General features: G+C 35.9%; 1 protein-coding gene across 1 annotated transcript in view; it reads left to right on the top strand.

Annotated features, from left to right (window-relative positions):
* Pde3b (phosphodiesterase 3B) overlaps nucleotides 1-12,230 on the top strand; it is a 119,145-nt gene that overhangs the window by 80,582 nt on the left and 26,333 nt on the right. The window contains 5 exon segments of the mRNA XM_032895065.1: nucleotides 1,463-1,711; nucleotides 4,430-4,569; nucleotides 8,807-8,913; nucleotides 9,801-10,011; nucleotides 10,566-10,639. Of these exon segments, the coding sequence (XP_032750956.1) occupies nucleotides 1,463-1,711; nucleotides 4,430-4,569; nucleotides 8,807-8,913; nucleotides 9,801-10,011; nucleotides 10,566-10,639 (781 nt within the window).

Raw genomic sequence — 12,230 nt, 5'->3', positions numbered from 1 at the left:
AAAATAAGAATATGAGGAGAAAGAGAAAAATAACTTAGAAACACATGCTATTGTGTTTTATACTAACTGATAATTTTTTCATTTTGGTAGATCTTTTTGAATTACTAATGTTTACATATATAATCTACTCTATAAATTTGCATTTCATATGGCATTTTGAAACATGTTTTTTCCCAGTGAGAGGGACCATAAGTATTTAATTATCTGTTACAGGAATTTGAGTCATCATTAGCTTTATTACACTAGTTCTCTCAACACCAACTTAAAAAATGAATGCTCCTTTGAATGGATGATTTTTGTTTTGTATTTAAATGTTTTTATTTTATTTTATTATTTATTTGTGTTCTTGCTATATGTATATGTATGCCTGTGCACCCTGTGCATGTTTCAAAGACAAGAGGAGGGTGTCTGGACTTACAGACGACTGTGAGCCGCCATGTGGGTGTCTGGACTTAGAGACAGCTGTGAGCCGCCATGCTGGTGCTAGGAAGTGAAGCAGCCCCTCTGGAAGAGCGTCAGTGCTTTAACTGCGCAGTCATCATTCCGCCCTCTGAGGTTTTGTTTCTGTTTTTCATCATGACACAGATATTTGTTGCTTAATTTTCTTTATTAAAATGTTTATATCTTACTGTGTAATACTGAACTAGTCTAGTCTCTCTTATTGAGATGAAGAGGAGAAAATGGGGAGAGGATCTGAGTGAGGAGGTACTGGGAGGGGGGCTGATATTGGGATGTAAAGTGAATTAATTAATTAATTAATTAAAAATAAAGTGGAAGCACAACTATCATGGGAATAAAGGGAACCACTGGAAGGTAGATGGGAGGATTATGGGAAGGGAAATATACCCCACATACAGTATTTTCTCATACCGAAGAATTAACATTCCCAATCTGTCTTAGGGCATCTCTGATCATTCTTACATAATAATTTCAGAGGTGCTTAATACTTTATTTTATTGAAATTACATAACATGAGCTCACATCTTTTTTAGTTCTGATATGTCGAAAGATAGTATTTCAACCAGTTCTCTGTGGAAAGCAGTAATACTCTCTCTCAAATTATTTCCAATAAGAGAGAGTAGTTGGTGTCAGACCAACTCTGGCCTAGAACTGGAAAAGCTGAATTAAATACTACAGCATACATTCAAGGCAACACAGCATAACCAAGTATTCAGAGCATGAAAGGGCAAAGACTCATAGTTCAGAGAGAAATAGAAGTGGATGCAGAGCAAGCAGTAGACGTGCTTTGTCCTCCAGCCCCTTTGGACTGACTGCTGAAGCACGTACAGAGCACCGTGCTCTGGAAATTCACAGTGAGGCACACATGTTGTGCAGTACCTTAGTCTAAGGCCTGCCACCACCTGCAGGAGATGGCCTGTGACTGCCTACTATTGGAGTTTTCTTTCTAGTGTTAAACTTTCTGTGTAACAAATAACATATTTTTCCTTTTTTTATTTTTTAGAATTCTGGAGGTGGAAATGGAGTTGATCTTTCAGTGCTAAATGAAGCTCGCAATATGGTGTCAGACCTTCTGATTGACCCAAGCCTTCCCCCACAAGTCATTTCTTCTCTGTGGAGTATCAGTAGCTTGATGGGTGCTTTCTCAGGTTCCTGTAGGCCAAAGATTAATTCTTTCACACCATTTCCTGGATTTTATCCCTGTTCTGAAGTAGAAGATCCAGTAGAGAAAGGCGATCGAAAACTTCACAAGGTTAAAATACAGTAATCATCCAGCCTTATTTATCTTATTTAATGATTCATTTTTATTAAAATATTTCTCTAAGTGTTATATAACACACCATTTCTTTTCCAGGGATCAGCTTCTTTTATATAATGCTGCTTTATGGACAGTTATGAATGATAGCAATTCTGTACTCACTTTTCAGTCATTTCTTCCCAGGGCTGAGGATTGACCCCAGGGCCTTACATATATGGCACTTTTTATTTCAAGTACACTTCTAGCACTTTTTATTTCAAGTATCACTGTTATATTTAGCAGTAACAATTTATATGTTAAGAATGGTTTGAAATCATTATAGTAGGAAGTAGAAAGCAGCAATGAACTTAATTCTAGGCTTATATAAAAGAGATCATAATCTCTTTTCATTTGTAGATTCCAGGAATTACATTGGTCGAACCAAGAACAATGGCTACTATCATAATATATCATTATTACTTAATGATTTTTACAGATTTAAAACCCTGATTCTTTTTACTTCCTGGCATTTTTATAGCTCAGTGAGCACTGGCTTTTCCATAATTAGATATGGAGTTAATTTTGTCTTGTAATTAAAAATAAGACTTATTTTAGAAATTAAGACATATAGGATATATTAACTTGGTACATATTATTAGCTTGTTTATTGTGCTGTTATCTATTGTTAAATTGTGACACCTCTCCAGTATCTTAAATCATAAGCTTTAAAGCTAAAAATGTTTTCGGGATTATTGTAATTCAGTTGCTAAAAACTTAACCAAGAAAAGATAAAATTCAAATAAGTTATTTTTTAAAGATTGTACTAGTTTATACAGAATCTAGAAAAGGGAAATATGAAGTTTTTGAGTTAATTTGATTCTGTCAGGTCTCAATATTAGGCTTTATAAATGTTGAAAAATTAAGCAAGGACAGTTACAGACTTTAAAACTTTTTATCATCTGGGTCATAGATAGTTAGTTGATGCTTCTGCTTTTAAAACGTCTAGCAAATAGTGCCCATATTCACTAGCGATCAGTTCACAATGGATCAATATTCCTGTGACTTTTTTAGTACACCACATAATTACAAGCACCCCAAAGGGATGAAAGTAATTAACAAAATAATTCTTAAGTTATTCTTGAGTTTTTACCCAATATGTTTTTCTTTTTCATTTCCCACTCACATTTATTTGTCTAAGGTAGTGATTTTTAAATAGAGTAGTTCTTTAAAGTTGTAATCATTAGCAACTGGATTGTGTCCTGGAACTGCAGCACTAGGGAGATGGACACTGAGGACTGGGCTGCATACTAAGACTGTGCCCAAAACTTTAAAAAAGAAAACAAAATATTGTAATCAAAAAAAGCCCCACTGAAAACATTATTATGCTGTTGTATTTAGAACAGAAAAGTTTTCTTATAGACTTAAAAAACACTTTAAACATGGTATTAATTAAGCAGAATGTCTAAGTAGCTCATTTCCTAAGCTTTGTAGTTAATTATAGTAATTTAGAGTGCTGGAATCTGCTGATGTAATTCATTTAAAAACCAGGAAGTAACAATCTTGCCTTTTCTTTGTGTTCTTTAAACTCCGTATTAGAATTTCATATCTAATTTGTCTCTGATTTTGGAAAAGCATATAAACACAAAGATTTATTTTAAATCAGAAAAGAATCTCAGAATTTGTGAAAAAAATGAGTAAAAGGAATGGGGATAGGGACAAATGACTCCTTTTTTTCATTAATTTATTTATTCACTTTATATCCGATCAAAGCCCCCCGCCCCCCAGTCCTAACCTCACTAGTTCCTCTCCCGAATACTCCTCCCCTTCTCCTCAGAGAAGGGGAAGTTCCCTATGGGTACCAGCCTGCCCTGGTGCATCAAGCCCCAGCAGTACTAAGCATGTTCTCTCACACTGAGGCTCTACGAGTCTGACCAGCTAGGGGAAGGGGATCCAAAGGCAGGCAACAGGGGACAGATAACTCAGTAGAAACGTTCTTTACATACATTACAAACTAAGAAAGATTATTTGAACCTAAGTCAAAGTAAACAAGGGTTATAGTGTATCTAACTTACCACCAACTTTTGCAGAATCAGTGTTGTTGTGAAAACAGAGTATTTAGCTTTCTGATATTATTGTAGTGTCTCTAGTGGGGAAATGTATAAAGTAGACATTATATTAGATGTATATAATGGGCACATTTATTTAAAATAATTTAAGAAAAGTATTATTTCCTTTAAATGTTTAGCTCTATTGAGAATATACTCAAAAATTACAGTAAAATAGTATTTAAGATGCTCTGCACTTAATTTAATCATTAATTTTTAAATGTAACTGAGAACCTGGAGTTTTTCCACATTAGCTATCGTGTACTTATTTACCTTTTGCTGAAAATATAAAAAGTTGTGACTGCCCTGGGCCCTACCTTGTACTCTGAAGTAGATTTTTAGTGTCAGTTTTCCATGACCATTTTTTAAGATTTTTTTCACTTTTGATACTATGAATAAAATGTAAAAATTAAAAAGTGTAGTTTGTCATAAGAGTTCAGGAGCTTTTTGATCAAGAAAAAATAAATAGTTAACAATATCAAATGTGGAATTTGGAAATGGAAGTATAAAGTTGGATGGTTTTCAGAGTGAAGCTTGTTTTACCTGTACTCATTATATTGATTTTGATGTGCCAGTATATGTAACATATTAAAGGATGATAATTTAGCTGTTTTGAATTATTTGACAGGGGTTGAGTAGTAAACCCAGTTTCCCAACTGCACAGCTGAGGAGGAGCTCAGGAGCGTCAGCATTGCTGACCAGTGAGCACCACTCACGGTGGGATCGCAGCAGTGGCAAAAGACCTTACCAAGAACTCAGTGTTTCAAGGTAAAGCTGACTACCTTTGCAACATGAAACATCCCTTCTCTCTTTTCTTATTTTGACAAAGTTTGAAATAGTCTTAAAATCAAGAAAGAACTGTTGCAGAATTTTTAGGATAACATAGGTAGTAATTCTTAAATGTGGTAAAGTCTGAAAAGGCCTCAAATACAGAGACTATATTGAGACCTCTAGCTAGTGTTTTAGTTCTTGTCTCTGTCAATGACAAAGTATTGGAAGGTAACGATAAGGCGGAGAAATACTACTCGAGCGGTGAATGCAGGCCTCTAAAGACAGAGCAGCACTATGGCTAGCTTGATGGGCAAGTTTAATTTGAGGAAGTATTGTTCAAAGTATTATTCCAGAGTAAAGAAAAAAAAATCAGAGAATTCCAGAGATTGTTGGAGTCTTCTTTGGAATAGGGTTACTACTTTTTCTGTCTTCATGTGGGTTTTCAGATGCATGGTGGGAGCAGACAGTTCTGGGTTACCTCTTGTTTTTATTAAGCCTGTGTAGCCTACCTTATCAATAGTAGTTATAATCAAGAAACTATTAAAGATAAGGTAACAATTTATCAAAGTTTAGGTCAGCTGGGTACAGAGGATGTTGGAACCTTTTAAAACCATGTCCATGAGATGGGTTGATTTATATCAGCTTATAATTATTAGGTCATACTCCATCACTGATGGAAGTCATAGAAGGAACTCAAGGCAGGAGCCTGGAGGCAGAGGCCTTGGAGGATCAGGGCTCAATGCCTGCCCTGCAGGGTTTTGCCAACTTATTGTCCCCAGGACCAATCAGACCAGGGGTGGCACTGTCCACCGTGATCTGGGCCCTCACACATTAATCAGTAATCAAGAAAATGCCCACCAGCTTTGCCTAAGATGCCTGATGGAACTGAGGTTCCTCTCCCAAGATGACCCCAGCTTGTGTCAAAATTATATAAAACTAGACAACACATTATGTTGTCCCAACTATGTATAAAGAACATTTGGAAATTTATTATGGAGAAACTCCAGCTTCTGTATTCTAGAAAAATTATATTTCACATTTAATATATATATTTAAAGGAGACACACATCATAAAACTGATTACTTTTTTGGCCAATTTTCTAAATCTTTGATGAAAAATATGAGTCTATCTGAATATGTTAACTGAGTCCAGAGAGTCTGTGTACATCATAAACTCTTCTCAATTGAAGGTGAACATTTATCTAGACCATTTTTTCTTATAATTATCTGAGGCAGCACTTAGATACAAATGAGTGGAATTTAATATGGCAAACATTTTTAACTGAAAATATATTGCCACGAGATGGGTTCAGTTCTCAATAGTTCTCAGTGTTCCTAATGCTGTGACCCTTTAATACATTCCTCATGTTGTGTTGACCCCCTGCCCACCCACAACCATAACATTATTTTTGTTGCTACTTCATAATAGTTTTGCTACAGTTATGAATCATAGTGTGAAGGTGTTTTCTGATGGTCTTAGGTGACCTTTGTGAAAGGATCATTTGACTCCCAGAAGTTTGTGACCCACAGGTTGAGAACCACTGGCTTAGGGCAACTAAAGTCAACTTAGCGTACTGTATTCTTGGATCTTTGTAACCTCTTTTGCAGAGACTCAAACCTAGAGCACTCTCACATGCTAGGCACTCTTTCTGCTATTATGGTGGGCCGTCTTTCAGATTATGGAAGTAGTCACTCATCCATTGTGTAGTAAAAGACAAATCATATACTCTAGACTTACCATAGTTGCTAGTTTAAGGTAGCAAGAATGTTCCAAATTCTGTGCCTACTTAAACAAGACTATGCACACATTCTATAATCCCTTGAGAACTTGAAATGAAATACTGCCAAATCAGGAATCACAGTTAAATGAGGCTGGGAAAATAGAGGAACTAAAATTTTATGAATATTAATAAATAACCATTTCCCCAAACACAGAGGATTTGATTCTTAAATCTTTTGAAAGCCATGAAAAATACTGATGATTTTGTGTGTGTGTGTGGGGGGGGTAGAAACTTCTTTTCAGTCAGTTATGTAGGTTAGTAGAAGTGTAATGAATGGAAATTCCATGTTAGGCCACACTGTCTTACTACTGAGCAGGTGTCAAGCTAAACTGTTAATTTGAGCTGTGTAAAATTACACATTTGAAACAGTAGATGGCAGGATTGGTACATAGCTATTCATATGTTAAACTTTATGTTAAGATTTATATGTGAAATATACTCAGATAATTATAATTTCCATTCTTTTATGGGTTGTTAACTTGAATTTTGTTGTTTGATCAAAATAATTTCTTTCTCATAAAACTTTAATATATAGAACAGTAGAGTGAAGTATGAATATTTTATAGAACAGAAGAATGAGAAGCAGTAAAAATTTTGTCTTGAATATAATGATGATAGTTGTTTTTCTTAAAAAGAAGGTATGACACAGACCAGTAGGAACTAGGAAAGGGGACGTGAGCTACAGACTTAGGAGCCTTTGCCATAGGAAGGAAGGAAAGAAGGGAGGGAGGGAGGGAGGGAGGGAGGGAGGGATCATCTTGAAAATACCTAATTGAGTTTAAGTTTTTGTTTTTATTCTTCACATTTTCAGTATGGCAATATATTTTCAGTTAAAAATGTTTGCCATATTAAATTCCACTCATTTGTATCTAAGTGTGCTGCCTCAGATAATTATAAGAAAAAATGGTCTAGATAAATGTTCACCTTCAATTGAGAAGCGTTTATGATGTACACAGACTCTCTGGACTCAGTTAACATATTCAGATAGACTCATATTTTTCATCAAAGATTTAGAAAATTGGCCAAAAAAGTAATCAGTTTTATGATGTGTGTCTCCTTTAAATATATATATTAAATGTGAAATATATAATTTTTCTAGAATACAGAAGCTGGAGTTTCTCCATAATAAATTTCAAAATGTTTTTTATACATAGTTGGGACAACATAATGTGTTGTCTAGTTTTATATAATTTTGACACAAGCTTTTTTGGGGTCATCTTGGGAGAGGAACCTCAGTTCCATCAGGCATCTTAGGCAAAGCTGGTGGGCATTTTCTTGATTACTGATTAATGTGTGAGGGCCCAGATCACGGTGGACAGTGCCACCCCTGGTCTGATTGGTCCTGGGGACAATAAGTTGGCAAAACCCTGCAGGGCAGGCATTGAGCCCTGATCCTCCAAGGCCTCTGCCTCCAGGCTCCTGCCTTGAGTTCCTTCTATGACTTCCATCAGTGATGGAGTATGACCTAATAATTATAAGCTGTATAAATCAATCCTTTCCTCTCCAAGTCGCTTTTGCTCATGGCATTTAATCACAGCAATAGAAACCATAACTGAGACAGCCAAGAATATGTAAAACAGACGACCACCACACTTTTCTAATACAAGTCTCTGGATCCATGCCTGCAGACAGGTATTTTATACCTCACTGTCGAGGTTGTGGCCTTTAGCGACCTGTGGATATCAAACATTTGGACTGTGTCTAATATGACACTAAATCATTGAATTTTGAGTGACAGTATATGTTTGAGGTCACGTCTGGAGACAATCCATAGAAGAGAGTAGGCCAGTAAATATATAAATTAAAGAAGATGTAACAACCATGTGTTTCATATACTTTGCAACATATGGGTAGTGAAAGCCCTAGAACCTACAGTAAATATTTCAATTCTATAAAACACCTAGGTTAATGATAGTTTTTCTGAGGAAGGAGAACAGAAAATAAGAAAAGCTTTATCTTAGGCCAGTGGTTTTCAGTGAGAACTTTGGATCAGCAAACCTGCATCATCTGAAACCTTGTTAGAAAACCATATTAACCTGGCCTATCCAAGACTTACCAAACTGGAAACTGGAGATGGAACCAGAATCTGTTTATAGAAGCCTTCCAGGTGATAATTTACCTTCAGAATGATAAATGAACTACGCCTGCTGGGCTGAACCTGATCCATCATGTTTTGTGAAAAGCGCCATGAGGAAACTCACTTGTACCAGTTTATTCACAGGCTTCCTAGCTACTGTGGCAACATTGAGAAATTATGAACAGGAAAGTCATATAAGGCATATATTATTTTGCCCTTTTAATAGAAAAGCTTTACTGGATCTCCTCTAGGTCTGACGCAGAAGTCCTATGTTGGAGTGTAGAAGTACTAATTTGCTAATTGATTTGCTAAGAGAAAATAGAAAGGAAGGGAATTTTTTTTATGATCTAAAAATTTTTCCTTTTTCTTTTTTTAGTCATGGATGCCACCTAAATGGGCCTTTTAGTTCAAATCTTATGACAATTCCAAAGCAGAGGTCATCATCTGTGTCGCTGACGCACCATGCAGGTCTGAGAAGAGCTGGTAAGAGATCATCCTGTTTTACAAAAAGTCTTAGTGTTGCTACCTAAAGACTATACATGGACTGACCCTGGACCTCATAGGTAGCAATGAATATCCTAGTAAGAGCACGAGTGGAAGGGGAAGCCCTGGGTCCTGTTAAGACTGAACCCCAGTGAACTAGACTGTTGGGGGAGGGCGGCAATGGGGAGGGTGGGAAGGGAACACCCATAAGGAAGGGGAGGGGGGAGGGGGATGTTTGCCTGGAAACCGGGAAAGGGAATAACACTCGAAATGTATGTAAGAAATATTCAAGTTAAATAAAAAAAAAAAAAAAAGTCTTAGTGTTGTACAGGCTGACTGCACCCTCGGGCTCCTTCCACCCCAGCCTTTTGAGTAGTTTTATCAATTTTCTTAATGTTAAGAACTTTAGTTTTTTCTTATGTTGTTAAGAACTTTAGTTTTTCAATATTGAGTATTATGAATTAAGCAAAAATTTCACTACTTTTTTGTCATGTGGACAAAAAAGTTTTTTAATAGAATATAAAAGATAGCTGATCTGTTTTTCTTTTTTCTTGAAATCATAGGCCTTTCATAAAATATAAAAGATCAAGACGAATGTGAACTCAAAACATCTCTGCTGTGCAGTCAGACATTCAAAGGAACTCAGTGTTTACCACTGTGTGTGGTTAGGCCAGAAGCTGATCGCCACTAATCACGTAGTAGTGATCAATAATGACAAGTACACTGATTGCTTAAACTGATTGCTGCATCAAAGCCCAAATAGATTCAAACTTATTATTTAATTGAAAACATTTTTAGGAGGCTCTTTTTGAAAACTCAAAACACATACAGTGAATGCATACTCATAAATCCTCACATATTTATATATTCTCTCTCTTAATTTCTAGGTGCTTTGCCCAGCCCCAGTCTTCTGAATTCTTCAAGTCATGTACCCGTGTCTGCTGGCTGTCTAACTAATCGATCACCCATAGGATTTCCTGATACCAGTGATTTTCTTACTAAGCCAAGTGTTACTTTACATAGATCACTGGGCAGTGTATCCAGTGCAGCAGATTTCCATCAGTACCTTAGGAACTCTGACAGCAGTCTGTGTAGCAGGTAAGTACCAGAGCCACCCACCTTGTTTCTGTTTTAGAACACAAGTTCTCTTAAAGGTATTAGCAGTTTTCTGATTCTGAATTATAAGTGGAGGATGGATTAAAACTGTATCCTCTTGATATACATAGTAGTTTTAAATAAAGTTTTTCTCAGCTCAGTGCTATTAGTTTCCAGATAAGTAATCTCTATCTGAGGTGAAATACAATGGAATTTTACTCCTCATATCGTTTCAGTAAACAATTATTTAGTATACACCACTTCGTGGTTATTTTGCAGTTCCTTGTTGATTTGTTCTTCTTATTTTGTTTTTGATAGACATGCAGGTTTCTAATTTTAACTTAGACTCCACTACTGACTTTCAAAAGTATGTTGTTTCCTTGAAGGACACAGAAGTTTCCTAGATGGTATCATTCAGGTGTACATACAGATTTGTGTCTTAGGATGTGTTACAGTTGAGGTCTCATTCAAAAATCAGGCAGATTTCCTAGTTAGGTTTAGGTAAAATAAAACAAAGCTTCCTTTATCATATATATTTATCTGTTTTATTCTATAAGCTGTGGACACCAAATACTCAAGTATGTTTCAACATGTGAACCTGATGGTACAGACCACCACAATGAAAAATCAGGTGAGAGTGCGTCAGTTATATGTATTTTGAGTTCAAGGTTAGTTTTACAGTGCTTTTTTAAACATCCATTTACCTAGTTGTACATTTCTGGGTTTTTCTTTTCTGTGGTGCTGGGGTGATACTCAAGAGAGTCACATGTGCTGAGTGAATGCTCCACACTGATTACATGACAGCTCCCACTTCTCCACGTTGAATAGTACAGTGGTATTCTCTTGTTCTCCAGGAATTACTAAGAATGACTTACAAGTGACAGGTGCTGGGCATATTTTGAAGAGCAAGAAATGTGTTGTACAGATGAACGTAGTCTTTGGTTATGGCTAGTTTTGATAAATAGTGAAATTAGTAATGTTGAAACCTGTACCACATGATTTATGTTTGAAAGGGATTGTGCAGTTTTATGGTATTGAGAGAAATGATTAGTGTCATTATGAAGCGTTTTATATCCTCAGACAAGAAATGCTATTGATGAAATTTTAGCTATTCCATAATTTAAAAAAATTTGTTAAATGTAATGCATAAACTCTAAAAGGGTAACAGAGAAATAGGCTCTTATCAATCCTTCCTAGAATATAAAAATCACTTTTAAATGTATACCGCTTAACAGGTTTTTAAAAATAAATATTTGTTTATATAATTTACACCAGATAGGGTTGTTTAAAAGAAGACTGACTAATCCTTTATACACACGTTTCCCAAAACAAAGGCAGTACAACATTGCAGCTTACCCATTTGACTTGCATTACTCCAATGCTACACCCACATAGAGTCATCACAAGAACAGGCAGCAGGCTGATATCTGTTTAAGTGCAGAGACAGAAGTATTCTTAACAAAATATGAGCAGACTGAATTTAGAAATGTAAAAAGTCCCCTGTGGTCACATGGTATTCCAAAATGCAAGAATCATGGGACAAGTTTAATAAATAATATACATCAAACCACATGATAGTCTTAAGAGAAAAGAAGCAATAACTATTTTGTTTGTGGCCAAATCAGAACATGTAACAGCTAGATAGTACCTCAGCTTGATATAAGGTATATTCACAGCTAACATTCATAATGGGAAAGGACTAGTTAATATTTTTTAAATTTTTTATTATATTTAACTTATTTTTGATGTTGCTATGATTTGAACTGAGAGCCCTGTGAATACTTGACAAGGACTCTACCACTGAGCTACATTCCTAGAGTTCTTAAATTTTATTTAAAAAGGAGATTTTGGAAAAAAATCATTTTCAAGTACAAATTTTACCACCTGTGATAGAGAGAAAAAGCAAATTAGTTAAACCTGTTGGGGCAGGCTTTGATAGCTACTCAGGAGGCAAGTACACAGCCTACTTGGGCAACAGAGTGAAGGCCAGCCTAGTTACACAATATACTCAAGGCATCCTCTGCAACTTAATGAGACCTGTTTGAACTTCCAACTTTTAAAAATTTATGTATGTGTCTATGTTTTGCCTGCATGTCTGTCTGTCTGTGCACTGTGTGCATTCATTGCCTACGGAAGCCAGAAGGAGGCGTTAGATTCCTTGGAAGTTTTGTTACAGATAACCACCATGAGCCACCGTATGGGTGCTAGAAATTGAACCCAGT

The sequence above is a fragment of the Rattus rattus genome, chromosome 2 (assembly GCF_011064425.1).
Source record: "Rattus rattus isolate New Zealand chromosome 2, Rrattus_CSIRO_v1, whole genome shotgun sequence".
In the NCBI taxonomy this organism is placed as follows: Eukaryota; Metazoa; Chordata; class Mammalia; order Rodentia; family Muridae; genus Rattus; species Rattus rattus.
This window is presented reverse-complemented; position numbering and strand designations above follow the sequence as displayed.